Source organism: Acomys minous, assembly GCF_964271855.1.
Source record: "Acomys minous genome assembly, chromosome: 4".
In the NCBI taxonomy this organism is placed as follows: domain Eukaryota; kingdom Metazoa; phylum Chordata; class Mammalia; order Rodentia; family Muridae; genus Acomys; species Acomys minous.
The window spans coordinates 10,922,820-10,937,328 of record NC_140486.1 but is presented as its reverse complement, the minus strand read 5'-3'; the positions used below and the strand labels follow the sequence as shown (position 1 = coordinate 10,937,328).

Here is a 14,509-nt window from a genome sequence, read left to right as displayed (position 1 = left end):
GCACCTCTCTGTAGAGCTGCGGAGGCAGAGGAGAGCTGTGATTGCCACCTAGCGGCCAATGGCGGAAGCGCAGGCCGTGGCCGGAGGCGGGGCGAGAGCTGGGGCGGGGCCTGAGAGAGAGAGTGGGCGGGGTCTCCCTCCGCGCTAGTTGTCCTGGCTAGTTTGTTCCAAGTCGCAGCCCGTACAGGCTCCAGTTGCCGCCTCCCACGCCCAAGTGGTGGAGGTTCTGTCACATGACAGCCAGGAGGCCGGAACTGGGCTGCTTGCGTGAATTGCAGGAGTTTGACAGAAACAGACGGCGACGTCGCCGAGGCGGAGTGTATGGCCGAGGCGGTGAAGCCCCGCCGGGCCAAGGCCAAGGCCAGCCGGACCAAAGGCAAGGTGAGGATGCTGCCGCGCGCACGCGTGGCCTCTGCTCCCCGAGCGCCCCGTGGGGTCCCGTGGGGGCGGGCGGCTGCCAGGGCCACTTGGCCGACCCCCTGCCCTGACCTCGCCGGGCTTTTTCTCTTTTGCCCATTTTCTTGGTTTCCCACACCAAAGCCTGGCTTCGTGCGCAGAAGCAGCTTTTTTTTCTCCTTTGTCGCACCTTATCCTCTGTGACACGGGGACATTCCCAGCCGCTGGAAGTGCACGGAGAAGGGAAGTCCTTCGCTTGGGAGGTATGGTTTGTGGATAGCAGTGATGTGTCAGTCTTCTTCGTTTTCAAATTTCAGGGCGACAGTGTTATTTCCTGTGAGCCTGGTTGTTTATAGTGTGGCGTGAATACCCATAAATCGGCACAGGGCAGAGCCCACATAGTAGGGAAGGGTTTGGATTTTCTGGATTGCTGCATGTCCTTAGGGTGGTTTTAAGTTGACTTGTTTTTAGGTGCATTTTTGGATTTTTCACTTTGCTCTTTTATACTTGTTGCGGCTAACAAATTAAATTCTACTTGAAGGTGGTGATCAGACCTATCTATAACTCTGTTTTTAGAGACTGGGTTTTTCTGTGGAGCCCTAGCTATCCTGGGCTTGATTTGTAGACCAGGCTGGTCTCGAACGCTCTCGGAGATTCATCTGCTTTTACCTCCCAAGGGCTGGGATTAAAGGCATGAGCCACCATGCTCAGCCTATACCTATAACTCTTATCTGTGTTTTAAATAGGGTTTTAACTATGTAGCCCTGCCTGGCCTGGATGGACCTCATCATACACACCAGGTTGGCCTGGAACTCCTAGATACCTGGCTTGCCACCACACCTAGCTCCCAGATCTTGATAACTTTGCCTTATCCAAACCAGAATTTACATAAACTGAAATGAGCTATGAAGGTGGTACTAATGGTATAGGAAGTGTCCTTCCCCAGAATTGGTGATGTTACTGAGACCAAAGTATAACTTTGTGTGTGTGTGTGTGTGTGTGTGTGTGTGTGTGTGTAGGAACCAGTTTTGTTTGTTTGTTTGTTTGTTTTTTTAGACAAGATCTCTCTGTGTTAGCCTTGGCCGTCCTGGACTCACTTTGTAGACCAAGCTGTATCGAACTCACAGCGATACACCCGCCTCTGCCTCCCGAGTGCTGGGATTAAAGGCCTGCGCCACCACGCCCGGCTGTAGGAACCAGTTTTAACAGTGATTTATAGGAACTTTATTTAATAGAGTGTAAATGAAGTGTGTGAATTCCTTTCTGTAAGGTAGTATGGAATTAGGCACATCAAAGTCAGAATTTCCTTTTTCTTTCTTTTCCCTTTTTCTTCATCTTCCTTTTTTTTCTTTTTTCTTTTTTCCTTTTTTAAAAATAGACAGGTCTGACCTCACTCTGTAGCCCAGGCAGGACTTGTAACCTGCTGCCTCATTCTACAAATAATACTTTCAACACACCTTTTATCGTTTACTTTGGGTACTATGACCATTTGAAAAACAGAGGAACCTGTGTTCTGTGTACCTCTCAGCTTCAGAGTCTCCTCCATATGCTGTCCCTCTGCCTTCTGCCCTTCCAGTCTCTATTCCTCCTGCTGCTGCGTGTTTTTGGTGTTCCAGTTTAAGCCATGCCCGCCCAGAGCTTCCCCTTGTCGCCCTGTGTTACCCCCTCTGTCAGTTACACTGTGCACCCATTTTATGTCAATCTCCTCATTCATAGTAACTTTGTCAGCCACTGCCTTAGACTGGGAACTTGCTGAGAGAAGGTTAGCTCCTGTTCCCAGGGCCTTTCGTAACTCCTATAGTCACCTGATAAAGTTGTTGGATTGAAGAATTAGAGCAAGCACTGGAGCACATTTCCAAGTGCTGTCACTCAAGAATTTAGTAGTTTTCTTCTTCAGACCAGTACAGGAAAACAAACAGAAAATGTCCATGATACCAGCATCAAGACTCTCCCGCTTGCCAGGCTAAGAAAATTGATCAGTTTCATGGTAAGCAGATGCATCTTGTTCATGCCGGCTGTTGCTTGGCTATGGTCGTGAAGGCTTATTTCACTGAAACTTTACAGTGATGTTAGCATCTGCTTGTGGATTCACGAACAGATTCCAAGGCTGAGTTCAGGAAGTGGAGTGTCACGTGCTGTTGTGTTTAGGTTGCTGTGGCTTCTGGCCTACATTCCTGAGTGTTAAGTAGGTGACTCCAGGATGACAGGTTGTGGTTAGGTATCTGTTATTTACTGCTGGGTCCTTTAGATGAGCCCCAGTAATGCTTTCATTCTTTGAGTATGATCCTTTGTAAACACGGCCTCTCAACTCCAAGAATCTGGACTTCAACTTCATGTATCTTAGTAAATTTAGGCTAAGAACAGACTCTTGGACTTGGATTTACTCTGCAGACTTATTAGGTTTTGTGGAAAGACAGAGTGACGACACGTGTAGTAATTGTGGTGCTCAGCTGACCAACCGGAGGATTGTGAGTTCAAGGCCAGCTGGTCTGCAGAAAGGGTTCTAGGTTAGCTTGCTGTTATGTAAGGAGACCCTGTCTCTGTGTCAAGTTGTGAATTCTAACAACTAATAAGAATGTCTAGTAATCCATAGGATGGACTAGGGTGTTTCCTGCTTAACCTTTTCCACCCATTTCTTCCTTTGTTTCTTCTAGGTATGAATTGTTGGAATAAAGTTGGACAATGCTATATATATTATTTAGCCGTTTTGTGCCTCCTGAGATCCAGTCATTATAGAAGACATAATGCCCACTTACTGTTTCCCTCAAAATGATTCTAGGCATTTGGGGTATAGGAGAAAACCCTCAGGCCTCAATGCTTCTTACAGTCTGGAAAAGACAAACTGGAAAAGAATACCATACGTAGAAATTAAGATTTATGTTAGACAGTGATGGTGGTGCTGTGGAAAAAGAAGGTTATGTAAAGAGTTGTGGAACCCTTGTGAGAGGCTTGGGTGGGTTGCAGTTTCAAATAGATGGGCAGTGTAATCCTTATTTAGGAGGATGTTTGTTTTCTTTTCTTTTGTTTGTTTGTTTGTTGAGACAAACTTTCCCTGAAGCTGTGGCTGTACTTACTGGAATTCACTGCGTAGAGCAGGCTGGCCTTGAACTCAGATCTGTCCGCTGAGTGCTGGGGTTAAAGGCCGTTGTTCCCCGGCATGCCTGGATAAGGAGACCTGTAAGTGACGGTGTTACAGACTGAGCAGTTGATGGACCCTAAGGCCACTGCCTGCCCTGTCCCTGAGATTGCAGTGCAGCAGTGTGGCTAGGGTGCAGTGAGCGAGCAGAAGGAAGATGCGCTCAGAGAGCGGGCCCTCGTGCGGACTTCATGCCCTGTGACGTGAGACTCATGTCCAGGCTTGAGCAGAGGAGGTCAGGTTCTGACTTACGGTTCAGGGGAAACAGTAAGATATTAATGTGAAAACAGCTCAGATTTCAAAGGGAATAGGAGATGCATCCTGGAGCCCAGTGTAAGTGACTGAGGCCTAGCAACACAGATTTAGTTACCTAAAGTACTGTGTTCCGGTGTGCTAACAGTTACATTAAGGTTTTATAATTAATCAAAGAAAGTCATAAATCAAATCATTTTTTAAAAGTACCCATGGGACATTAGGCTGTTGGGTTACAGTAAAGGGGGCAATCTGCTGCAGGCCTCAGATGACACGCCCAGCCTCAGGGTTGGTGGGAGCCAGAGAATGTAATCCCAGCACTCTCGGGGGCAAAGATAGGCAGATATCTGTGAATTCAAGGTCAGCCTGGTCTACAAAGTGAGTCCAGGACAGCTGAGGCTACACAGAGAAACCCTGTTTTAAACAAACAAACAAACAAACAAACGAACAAAAAACAAGCCGGGCGTGGTGGCGCATGCCTTTAATCTCAGCACTCGGAAGACAGAGGCAGGTGGATTGCTGTGAGTTTGAGGCCAACCTGGTCTATAAAGCGAGTCCAGGACAGCCAAGAGTACACAGAGAAACCCTGTCTCGAAAAACAGAAAAAAAAAAAAAAAGAAAGAAAGAAAGAAAAAGAAAAAGAAGTTTGTTAGTAGCATGGCGATGTAGTGCAGGGTTGGCTATGTGAATCTACTTTTCTGGAGATAACCTGAGGCTGAGATGAAAACTTTCCAGTAATTAACATGTTTGCCAGAGGTAGAGACCTGGAGGATCCAGAGATGGAGGCCAAACTGGACCATGCAGCCCCTCACAGTGGGCGGAGGATGAAGGGCATTTGCAGGGCATTTGCCTAACATGTGAAAAGCCCTGGTTCTGTCCCCAGCATTGAAACAACAGCAACACAAACAAAAAGACGGATGAAACTCAGCCAGAAGCTGACTTGTTTCATTTTGGGGTTAATGTCATTAGAAGGTAGTAAGAAGGCTGGTAGGATGGTTCAGTTGGTAAGGGCATTTGTGTGCGAGCTTAGTGACCCGAGGTCAAATCCGGGAACACAAAGAAAGGAGGTTGGAGAGAACCATCTCCTGAAAGTTGTCCTCTGACCTCCACACATGTGTTGTGGCTCACGTGGCCCTCCCCCATAGACATACACGTAAGCATTAATAATAGATTAATAAATAAAAAAGATGTGGTCAGGCCCAACTACTCTCCATTACTAAGAGGCTGAGAAGAGGAGGAGCCAGTCAGTGAGGTGGGCTGAGCTCCCATGGGATGGAGAGACCAAGTCAGCAAATGCAGTGGATGAGGAAAGCCCGACTGGCAAGTCATAAGAGCAACATGAAAAAGGTAGCAGCCACGGGACAGTGCTCATAGTAAAATGCCACTTCCTCTATGTGTGTGGCTTCTTTGTGTGTGGTGTTCTTTTTTCCTAAAGAGAGCTGGTAAAGTTGCCCTAAGAGCTTTGGGTCTGACACTTGAGCTGTTGTGTCTACCTTTCCCGTCCCCCTCCTCCTGATTTGTTCCACGCTGGGCATTGTGCTACGTGCATGGCTTGGAGTACACGCTTGGCTGATAAACCACATTGGTTTTGAAACAGTCTAATAACAAGCATTGTCTAAAATTTAAAAACTGGGCCACTGTGATTCGTGAAGTCGTCTCTCATTATCTCTTAAGGAGAGAACGGAGTTGTAGGTTCACTTAATGGAGTGTGCAGAGAACTGTAAGGCAAGAGTAGAAACTGCACACCTGTGTTTCAGAACAAACATAAGTACATGATTATTTCATATTGCTTAAAGAATTATGTGCATGTTAGTGCGCACATGCATACTCAGAAATGGACACCATGGATTTTCGTCTCCAGGAGAGGACTGTGGTGACAGCTTGTGTGTCCTTCTAATTTAGCTTTGCCATTTTCTGCCTTACTACAACACTCTAGGGCATTTTGCTATGATAGGTTCAGGAGTCAAGACGTTTCCAAGACCAGAAGTGATGTAAAAGTTTTAAGAAAGAATATAAATTGTGAACAGAAACACAGGCAAATTCCCAGGAACAGGCAGCTGCTCCCCTCAGAGGGAACAGGGGGCATTAGTATCAGTTAAGACAAGTTATGTGGGGCTGGAGAGATGGCTCGGCAGTTAATAGCACTGGCTGCTCTTGCAGAGGACCTGGGTTTGATTCTCAGTGCCCACATAGCAGCTCACAGTGTCTGTAACTCCAGCCCCAGGGGAGTAGGCACCCTCTGCAGTACCAGGCATGTACATGGTGCACAGGCAGAACACCCGTACACATAAAATAAATATTACTAACATTAAAATAAAAAGAAGTAACCTGGCTTGTGCCGTGGGTATTTGTGTGGCTTGCCTCATGGTCCTTGTGTGACACTGTGCTTGATAATACACAAATAGACAATAGGCCAGCTGCCCACTATCTTGTCAGGTGGTACATTTCTTACCCTGCTTGCTGTCCCTGAGAGTGGTCGCTGAGTGACGGCCAGAGGTGGGTAGGTGTAAGGTTCTAACTGTTTGTGTGAGGGCTCATAGACCCAGCAGTGCGGCCTGACTGTTAAGAATGGCGGTGATTTTGGCCTTTTTGTCTCTAGATAAGTGTGTTCTTTTATATTCATTATTGACGTACATTTCTGTATTGTTTCCAGATTTTTTTTTCTGTTGGATGATTTTTAGTTTATATCTTCTGGTTGTGCTGGGGATTGAACCCAAGTCCTTCCTTAAACGTGAGTGCTTTACCACTGAGCTATCGCCTCAGCCCTGAATGATTTTAAAATTGCTTCATGTACATAAAACTTGTACTGGGGTAAATAACAAAGGCATACAGATATTTTTAAATCTGCTTAGCTTTTTTTATGTATAAGATATATCTTTTGGACTGGAGAGTTGGCCCAGTAGTTAGGAGCACTTGCTGCTCTTGCAGAAGACCTGTGTCTGGTTCACAGCACCCATGTTGGGAGCTTGCACTCTCTTGTAACTATGGTTCCGGGAATTGGCACCCACCTCTAGCTTCCATGGGCACTGCATGCATGTGGTTGTACATCCAGGAATCGGCACCCACCTCTGGCCTCCATGGGCACTGCATGCATGTGGTTGTACATCCAGACAGGACACATGCATATACATGAATCAGAAAAGGGAAAATTCTTAAAATTACAAAAACATGGATTTTAATGCTAGTAGCTCGATAACACAGAGTTGTTTGAATTTTATTTCACAAAAGACATATTCACAATATGTCTTTTAGTACCTTTTTTTCTACCTGTATAAAGTAGGCAAAGTAGGAAGCTGATTGTCTTTAACTAAAATGGAGTTGCAGTAGATTCCCACCTTGTCATGAAAGTTCACTTCTGAACTGAGTGTGCCAAAGTACATGGCTAGTGTAGGTATTTGTTGGATAATGTCACAGCCTTACCTTGGAATTCCAGTACCTGAGACAGAGTTCAGCATGTAGCTGACTCTTGCCAATTGCAGATGGTTCCTGTTAGCTCAGGAAATACTTAGTAATCACAGGGTCAAGAATTGGAGAGGGGCTGGGTGGTGGTGATGCACATCTTTAGTTCTGGCACTCACGAGGCAGAGGCAGGTGGATGCTGAGAGTTTGAGGCCAGCCTGGTCTGCAGAGTGATTCCAGGACAGCCAAGGATACGCACAGAGAAACATTATCTCAAAAAAACTGAAAAAAAAAAAAAAGACTTGGGGGTTTGGATGGCAGGTCTGAGACACAGTCTCTGCTCTCTGGGTGCTTGCCTGAGTGGGCAGGCAAGACGTAGGTAGCCATCTGAGAGGAGCTGCAGCTGGTGTCCCAATATCTCTTTCTAGTAATCATTTCCTTAATTTTCTTATATTTCTGGTTGTGCGCCTAGCCTTCAACAGCTGAGCTGTCTCTCTCCAGCCCTCCTTAAATTTCTTTTTGCACTTCAGTTCGAGAAACCTGCTTATTCCCTCCTGCCTGCGGAGTACCACACTTGACTAATCAAGTGTTCTTATTTGTTTTCTTATTGAGATTCATATAATGTTTTGTTATTTATTGTTTTTGGCAGTTTGACAGATGCCTTTTGTTAGATCTGCATTGTCGGATGACTTAGATCTATTACCCAACAGTTCCCAGTGTGGACTGAAGAATTTTGGAGATACTGGGATTAAAGGTGTGCGCCACCACACCTGACTTAAAGGTTAATTTTAAAAGATGATTTACTGATCACGTTTTTGATTTTTCTTTTCTTCTTTGTGGTTTTTCGAGACAGGGTTTCTCTGTGTAGCCTTGACTGTCCTGGACTCACTCTGTAGACCATGCTGCCCTCAAACTCAGAGATTCACCTGCCTCTGCCTCTCAAGTGCTGGGATTAAAGGCTTGTGCCATCACCTCCGCCTGGCCTTACTGATAATATTTTTGTTAGTATTATTGATTGTACAAAATAATGTGATATTATCAAACATTCATGTAACATAATTTCATCATATTTACCCTATATCTATCCAATAGTTATTTATTTTTTATTTAAGACAGGGTCTAGCCTGGAACTTACAGGAACCCACCCACCTGCCTTCTGAGTACTGGGCTAAAGATGTACTCCACTAGGCCTGGCTCCAAGTTACCTTTTTATGTGCCTACTACTCTTGTTAATTATCCAGTTACATAACCACATCTTCTGTGTCACAGAACATTTATCAGAACCAAGAAATTAACTGGAGTATAATAGTGTTAACTAAAAAATAGAACATATTTGGGTTTCAAGTTTTCTCCCTAAATTAGTTTTCATTTTTTGTTCCCGGATCCAGTCTAGAATGCCAGGTTAGCACCTCTCTAGTTTCCTTCAACCCCTGACAGCTGCTCACCCTTCCCTTCCCTTTCATTTCGACAACATTACTGTTTTGTAGGTCATCCTGCAGTTTGAGGTTACGCATTGCTGGGCAGGACAGCACTGAGACGCTGCCTCTCTGGAGTAGCAGGGAGCGTGTGAGGAGTGTTTTACTGGGGACACTAACCTTAGTTGTTTGGTTATGGTATTGTTTCCCGGATTCTCCATTGAAACCCACTATTTTTTCTTTTGTTATTATGAAATACCTGAGACTATGTTGTTTTTGCTCAGGTTCTCGCTCTGTCACTGTAACATCTGTCATGCCTGTGGCATCTTGTCATTACTGTTGATGTGGTTTAAGTATGTTCCCCAAGGGTTCATATGTTGGAAAGTTGTTTCCCACCCCCCACCACACACTGAGAGACTGACAGACAGACAGACAGACAGACAGACACACACAGAGAGAGAGAGAGAGAGAGAGAGAGAGAGGGAGAGAGAGAGAGAGAGAGAGAGAGGAGGAACGCGCGTGCGCCGGGGGATAATCGTAAACAGTCCCACTCCCAAACAGGAAAGAGAGCATAGGTTCAAGGAAGATTGGTTTGTCCGATGTTAGATATGCAGCGGCAGATCAAACGCCAAGTTCTGCAGGCACATGTGCATCCTATGGGCTCGTGGAGCAGCAGCCAACCGAGTCCTTCAGAGTGAGCTCTGTCACTTAATAGTGCTTGTGACCTCTCTCTTGGCCAGCCCCATCTATAGGCTTGCTTGGTGAGTGTCCCAAATCCCTTGCTTCTCCATTATGCTAGAGTAGCTAGTGTACCCTAGGCTTTACCTAGACAGCAGTGTCATTTTCACCCCTCCTTCAGGGAGTTTTTCCCTGTCACATGTTGGCAAGCCTCCGTAGCTTTCTGGAACCAAGGTACAAATCTCCATTACCTTCACATTCTTGCATCTTTCATACCTGCAAAACCATTGCATTATATGGATAGTGTGAGTTTTGTGGCAGCTGCTTCTGTGTGCCTCTGAGGCTGTCCTATGAGAGACGCTGGGAACCCCTGTGCTGTCATTTCTAGTTCAAACTGTCTCTTTTCAGATCAATTTCCATGTTAATAGTTTGGAATTTCCCATCTGGATTATTGTCCTTAAGGACACTTTTCCTATTGTCTCTGTGAAGCTAGTGAGGCTTCTCCTTAGTGGTGCTAATTCCCTCCACAGTCCCTGGTGTTTTCGAATCCAACTGGTGTATTCTTTTGAATTTTCTGTCATTCATATTCACTGAAATGTATATTTACGTACTAGGAAATTTACACAGACTCATGGAGAAGAGGAGGCACCTTTGGGAGGGTCCATTCCTGTGAATGCCTTTCATTTTAAAGTACACATTTCTGAGTATGCTCAGTTAGGGTCATAGTTCAAGAAGAAAGCGTGGCTGAAAGGAGCACCCCATCTACACCGGGTGATACAATAGAGGCAGCGGGAGGCGGCTTCCCGGGGAACGAAAGCCCACAACATAAGTGCTCAGCAGGCATGGGAGCTTGCTGGCTGCTTTTGGTGTACAGTGTCAACTGCTGATGACTGGTGGTCAGTCTTTAGTCTTCAGTCTTTAGTCTTCAGAGGAGCTTCCTTGTGGTCTGTTCATGGTTGCCACATGTTACTGAGGAAACCGAGGTTCTCTTATTAATAAAGAACTGGACTCCGAAGGAAGCTCGAGGACAGTTTTATTATGAAAAACTAAACGACAGGATAGGTGGCAGTCTTGGCAGCTGAGAGAGATAGGCCTGAAATGGAAACTCTTAAGAAAGTTAAAAGCATGCCTAAGAGTGGAAGTGGGCTAGCGAGCTGAGGAAAGAGCCCTCAATATAAACAAATCAGATATTTATATATAGTTTAAAAATTCTTCATGCTGAAACCATTGGCTACTGTTATGTTTCATACCTTGCTTTTAGGAAAAGAAGAAATATGAAGCCCTTCAGACTTCTGATGAAGTTTCCCTTCCAGAGACTTCTACAGAGCAGAAAATCCTACCTCTAGCTTGTGAGCTCAAAGAAGATGATCTGAAGGTGTCAGCTGATTCTCAGCTCCACAGCGATGCCAGTGGATGGAATGAAAGTGAAATGTTTGATATTCCGCTCACCTCCCTGACTGTAGGTGGTGAAGGACCCCTGCTGTGTGACACAGAGGCCCTAACAGAAAGGGGAGAGAGCAGAGCCTGTGATGGAGACGATGAAGTCAAGTTGAAGGTCGACCCTGGAGACAATGTTAGAACTGAAGGTGACTCTTCCAAGGACTTCACAGAAGTAGAGGAGCACACAGCAAGACAGTGTGGGTCCTCAGGAAGCGCACTACACTCTGACACTCCCCATACTCAGCAGGAGACAGAAAGCTCACACACCAGAGAAACTCAGACTAGGAAGGAAGATGAAGAAGCTCTTGGCTGTTCAGAGGCGCTTCAGAGTGCCAGCCTGCACAGCTCTTCTGAAGCCAAAGAAGTTTCTCAGCTTCCCAGGGTAAGGAAGCTGTATCCCGAGTTGCCAGCTGAAATTACTCAAGTACCAGCTTTAGTGGTGGTGAAACCCTCTCTCCGTAGTGAGCGACTCTACCCAGAACTCCCGTCTCAGCCAGAACTCGTACCCTTTACTAAAGAACAGCTAAAACTCTTGGAGCCTGGCTCATGGCTGGAAAATGTTGAGTCATATGTAGAAGAATTTGACAGCATTGCTCATCAGGACAGGCATGAATTCTACGAGCTGCTTTTGAATTACTCACGATGCCGGAAGCAGTTGCTGCTAGCTGAAGCTGAGCTGCTCACTCTGATGTCTGATTGCCAAAATGCCAAAAGTCGACTGTGGAACTTTAAGGACGAACAAATGGCTGTACAGGTACCTTGACTGTGTGTGTCAAGCTTCAGGGCTCAGGGGATTGGTGGTTGAGCTGCCTTTTCCATGGTGCTCTCTAGGATTCAGTCTGTGTGGTAAACCCTAGCTGGCCTTGGCTCCATCAATCCAGGGACCACAAGATCAGTAGGCAACAGGGCAGGCATGTAACATGTAGGAGGGGCTGAGCAGGGTGGTGGTCAGTGGAGCAGCATATGCCTCGCCTGGGGACAGCAGCCCTTGACGTGTAGCTGTCTCTGTGTGATTGTGATGAGTGGGATTGCTACACCTTAGGATTTTCAAGAGAAGCAGACATCTGGATTTTTGCATGAAAGATTCTAATTGGCAGTGTTAGCAGCTAAATAAATGCAAAAATATGCAGACATGTATTCTACACAGAGTCCATACCATCCAACCATGTCTCAAGGTAAAATTCAGCCTGTAGAATATTAGTTTTAGATTTTGGCATAATGCCGCAAATGTGCAGCGAGTAGCAAAGTCCATTCACTGTGAGCCACCAAGGAGGCCAGAGCCCCCATTTCCTAAGGGTCTGGGAGGATGGCAAGGAAGAAAGGGAAGCTGGAGGAGATATTGGTGACACATGGGCTTTGTTGTCCCCACTTCTCATTTGTGCAGAGCCTTGTGTGTCTTTTGAGGATTTGGTGGGAAGAGAGGCATTTGTAAATATTGAAAAGAAAGAGAGGGTGGAGAAAAAGCTCAACAGAGGAAGTAAGAGCACTTGTGGCTCTTTTCTTTTTTCTAGACAGGGTTTCTCTGTGTAGCCTTGGCTGTCCTGGACTTGCTTTGTAGACCAGGCTGGCCTCGAACTCACAGAGATCTGCCTGCCTCTGCCTTCCCAGTGCTGGGATTATAGGTGTGCGCCACTGCTACCCAGCATGCACTTGTTGCTCTTGCAGAGGACCCTGGTTTGAGCCCCAGCATGCATGTGGCAGCTAGTAACGCCAGTTCCAGGGCATCCATTGCTTTCTTCTGACCTCCATGGGCAATTGGGCATGCATGTGCAGATGAAACGATCATACGTAAAATAAATCTAAAAAAGGAAAAAGAAAAAGAAAGGATGGACCCAAGAACATGGTGGAAGCATTAGTATAAGGGAGAAGGATTCTTTTTGAAAAGAGCCACAGCGAATGAGGTGGCTCTAGAGATACTGGGCTACTGTGGAGCTGAGGGATCGCACATTGGCCTTGGTATAGCATAGACAGTGAGCTGCAGGTGTGAGAGTTTGGGGATGGATGGTACTGTTTCTCTGCTGGCTTTGTAGGGTCACTCTTCAGAACTCGTCATGTGTTCACTAGTGGCACTGTTGTCTGACTGGGCCATCTTGCTGGCACTGTTGTGTATGCACAGTGTGTGTGTACAGTGTTGCCTCTCACTGTGATTGTAAGCTCTTTGGAATGGTGTGGAAACCTGCCTGACTGCATCAAGTGCAGCGGTTTCACATTTCATCCTTTTATCTACCGGTAGGGCATCTGTGCAGATCAAGTGAAAGTTTATGGTCATCACCACTATCAGAGAGTAGAGATGAATGAAAGTGTTCTAGGAGAGCTGAGGAAGCTGTTCGACGCCAAGTCTGAGCACCTGCACCAGACCCTGACCCTCCACTCGTACACGTCTGTGCTCTCGAGGCTGCAAGTGGAGTCGTACATCTACTCACTGCTCAATAGCTCTGCTGTCCTGAGAGCTCTAGCAGTTAGTCAGCCAGACCAAGGTATGTAAGTAGTGCAGTTGTCCTCCTTAGATGTAAACGTGAAAAGATTCAAGGGGCGCATTCTGAGTGAGTTGACTGGATAATAACTGGTTTCACAAGGTATCATTGTATTTTTTTCCTTGCCCCTCATCCACAGTACAGGAATCAGGTCTGTTTACTGACTTTCTTGAGTAGTACAAGACCTCTCTTCCCCATGGCCATCATTTCTTCTAAAGGAGGCCAAATAGCTGCCTGTCTTGCCTTTGCCAGGTAGTGTTCCAGTAGGTTCCATCCCAAACTAGTCATCAGGGTACCGCTTCTTTTGAAAAGTTTTGCTATCATTACTGTTACTATTAGATTTACTTACTTTACTTTATGTGTTTGAGTGTTCTGCCATATGTCTGTCTGTGCACCACATGCCTGGTGCCAGGAGAGGTCAGAGGATGGAGTTGGATCCCTTGGATCTGAAGGTTTGGATGGTTTTAAGGTGCTATGTGGGTCCTCTGCAAGGACAAGTGCTCTAAGTACTGAGCGATCTCCTCAGCCGCATAATACCTTCCCAGTCTTCTTTTCTTTCTTGTACTTTACTTTCTTTTCTCAGTTTCTTGCTATCTTGAATTTTAACTGAGGCTCTCTAATATTCTGAAAACGAGATTCTAATTTCTTCTTTCTTCACAGTAGTTACTGCTCTCCCCCTGAGCTGCAACCTCAATCCTCTCATGCAAACAAGACAAATCCTGTGCCAGCTGAGTGCATCTTCAGGCCGTGGGTCCGATAGATCCGTAGAACTTTGTGGGGATTGTGTTGGGAGAGGGGAAGGGTTTCTTTGGTTTACAGTTCAAATAGATACATCTTCCATCGTGGCAGGATTGCAGCATCCTCACTCAGCACACTGTGGCCCGCCTACTCTAATGAGGCTCCACTTCTTACAGGTTCCACAGCCTTCCAAAAACACTATCAGCTGGGCACCAAGTGCTGAGGCAAATTAGGGAATACTTCACATTCAAACCACATGCTTTGCTCTTGGCCATCTCAATTCAGTATGTACTACGTCAAAAGTCCCCACAGTCCTTAACAGTCTCAGCGTTGATCCTGGCTCATCTAATACAGTTTCAAGAACTGCCTCTGTTTTCTCTAAAGAAAGAAAGAAAAAAGAATAAAGCCAGGCATAGTGATGCACGCCTTTAATACCGACACTCAGGATGCAGAGGCAGGCAGATCTCTGTGAGTTTCAAGCCAGCCTGGTCTACAGAGTGAGTTCTAGGACAGTCAGAGCTACCGGTCTCAAAAATGAAACAAACAAAATAACAGAAGAGTGAGAATAAGAGAGAGAGAGA

General features: G+C 45.9%; 1 protein-coding gene across 2 annotated transcripts in view; it reads left to right on the top strand.

The window, feature by feature from the left end:
- Positions 1-202: 202 nt before the first annotated feature.
- The window catches only part of EPG5 (ectopic P-granules 5 autophagy tethering factor), a 97,726-nt gene continuing 83,419 nt past the window's right edge, over positions 203-14,509 (top strand). For both annotated transcript variants that reach the window (XR_014778491.1, XM_084778395.1), the window contains exons 1-3: positions 203-381; positions 10,538-11,470; positions 12,950-13,193. Coding sequence is in view for 1 of the 2 variants with exons in the window: in XM_084778395.1 (XP_084634521.1) it covers positions 322-381; positions 10,538-11,470; positions 12,950-13,193 (1,237 nt within the window). In the remaining variant the exon portion in view is untranslated. The remainder of the gene's footprint in view (positions 382-10,537; positions 11,471-12,949; positions 13,194-14,509) is intronic.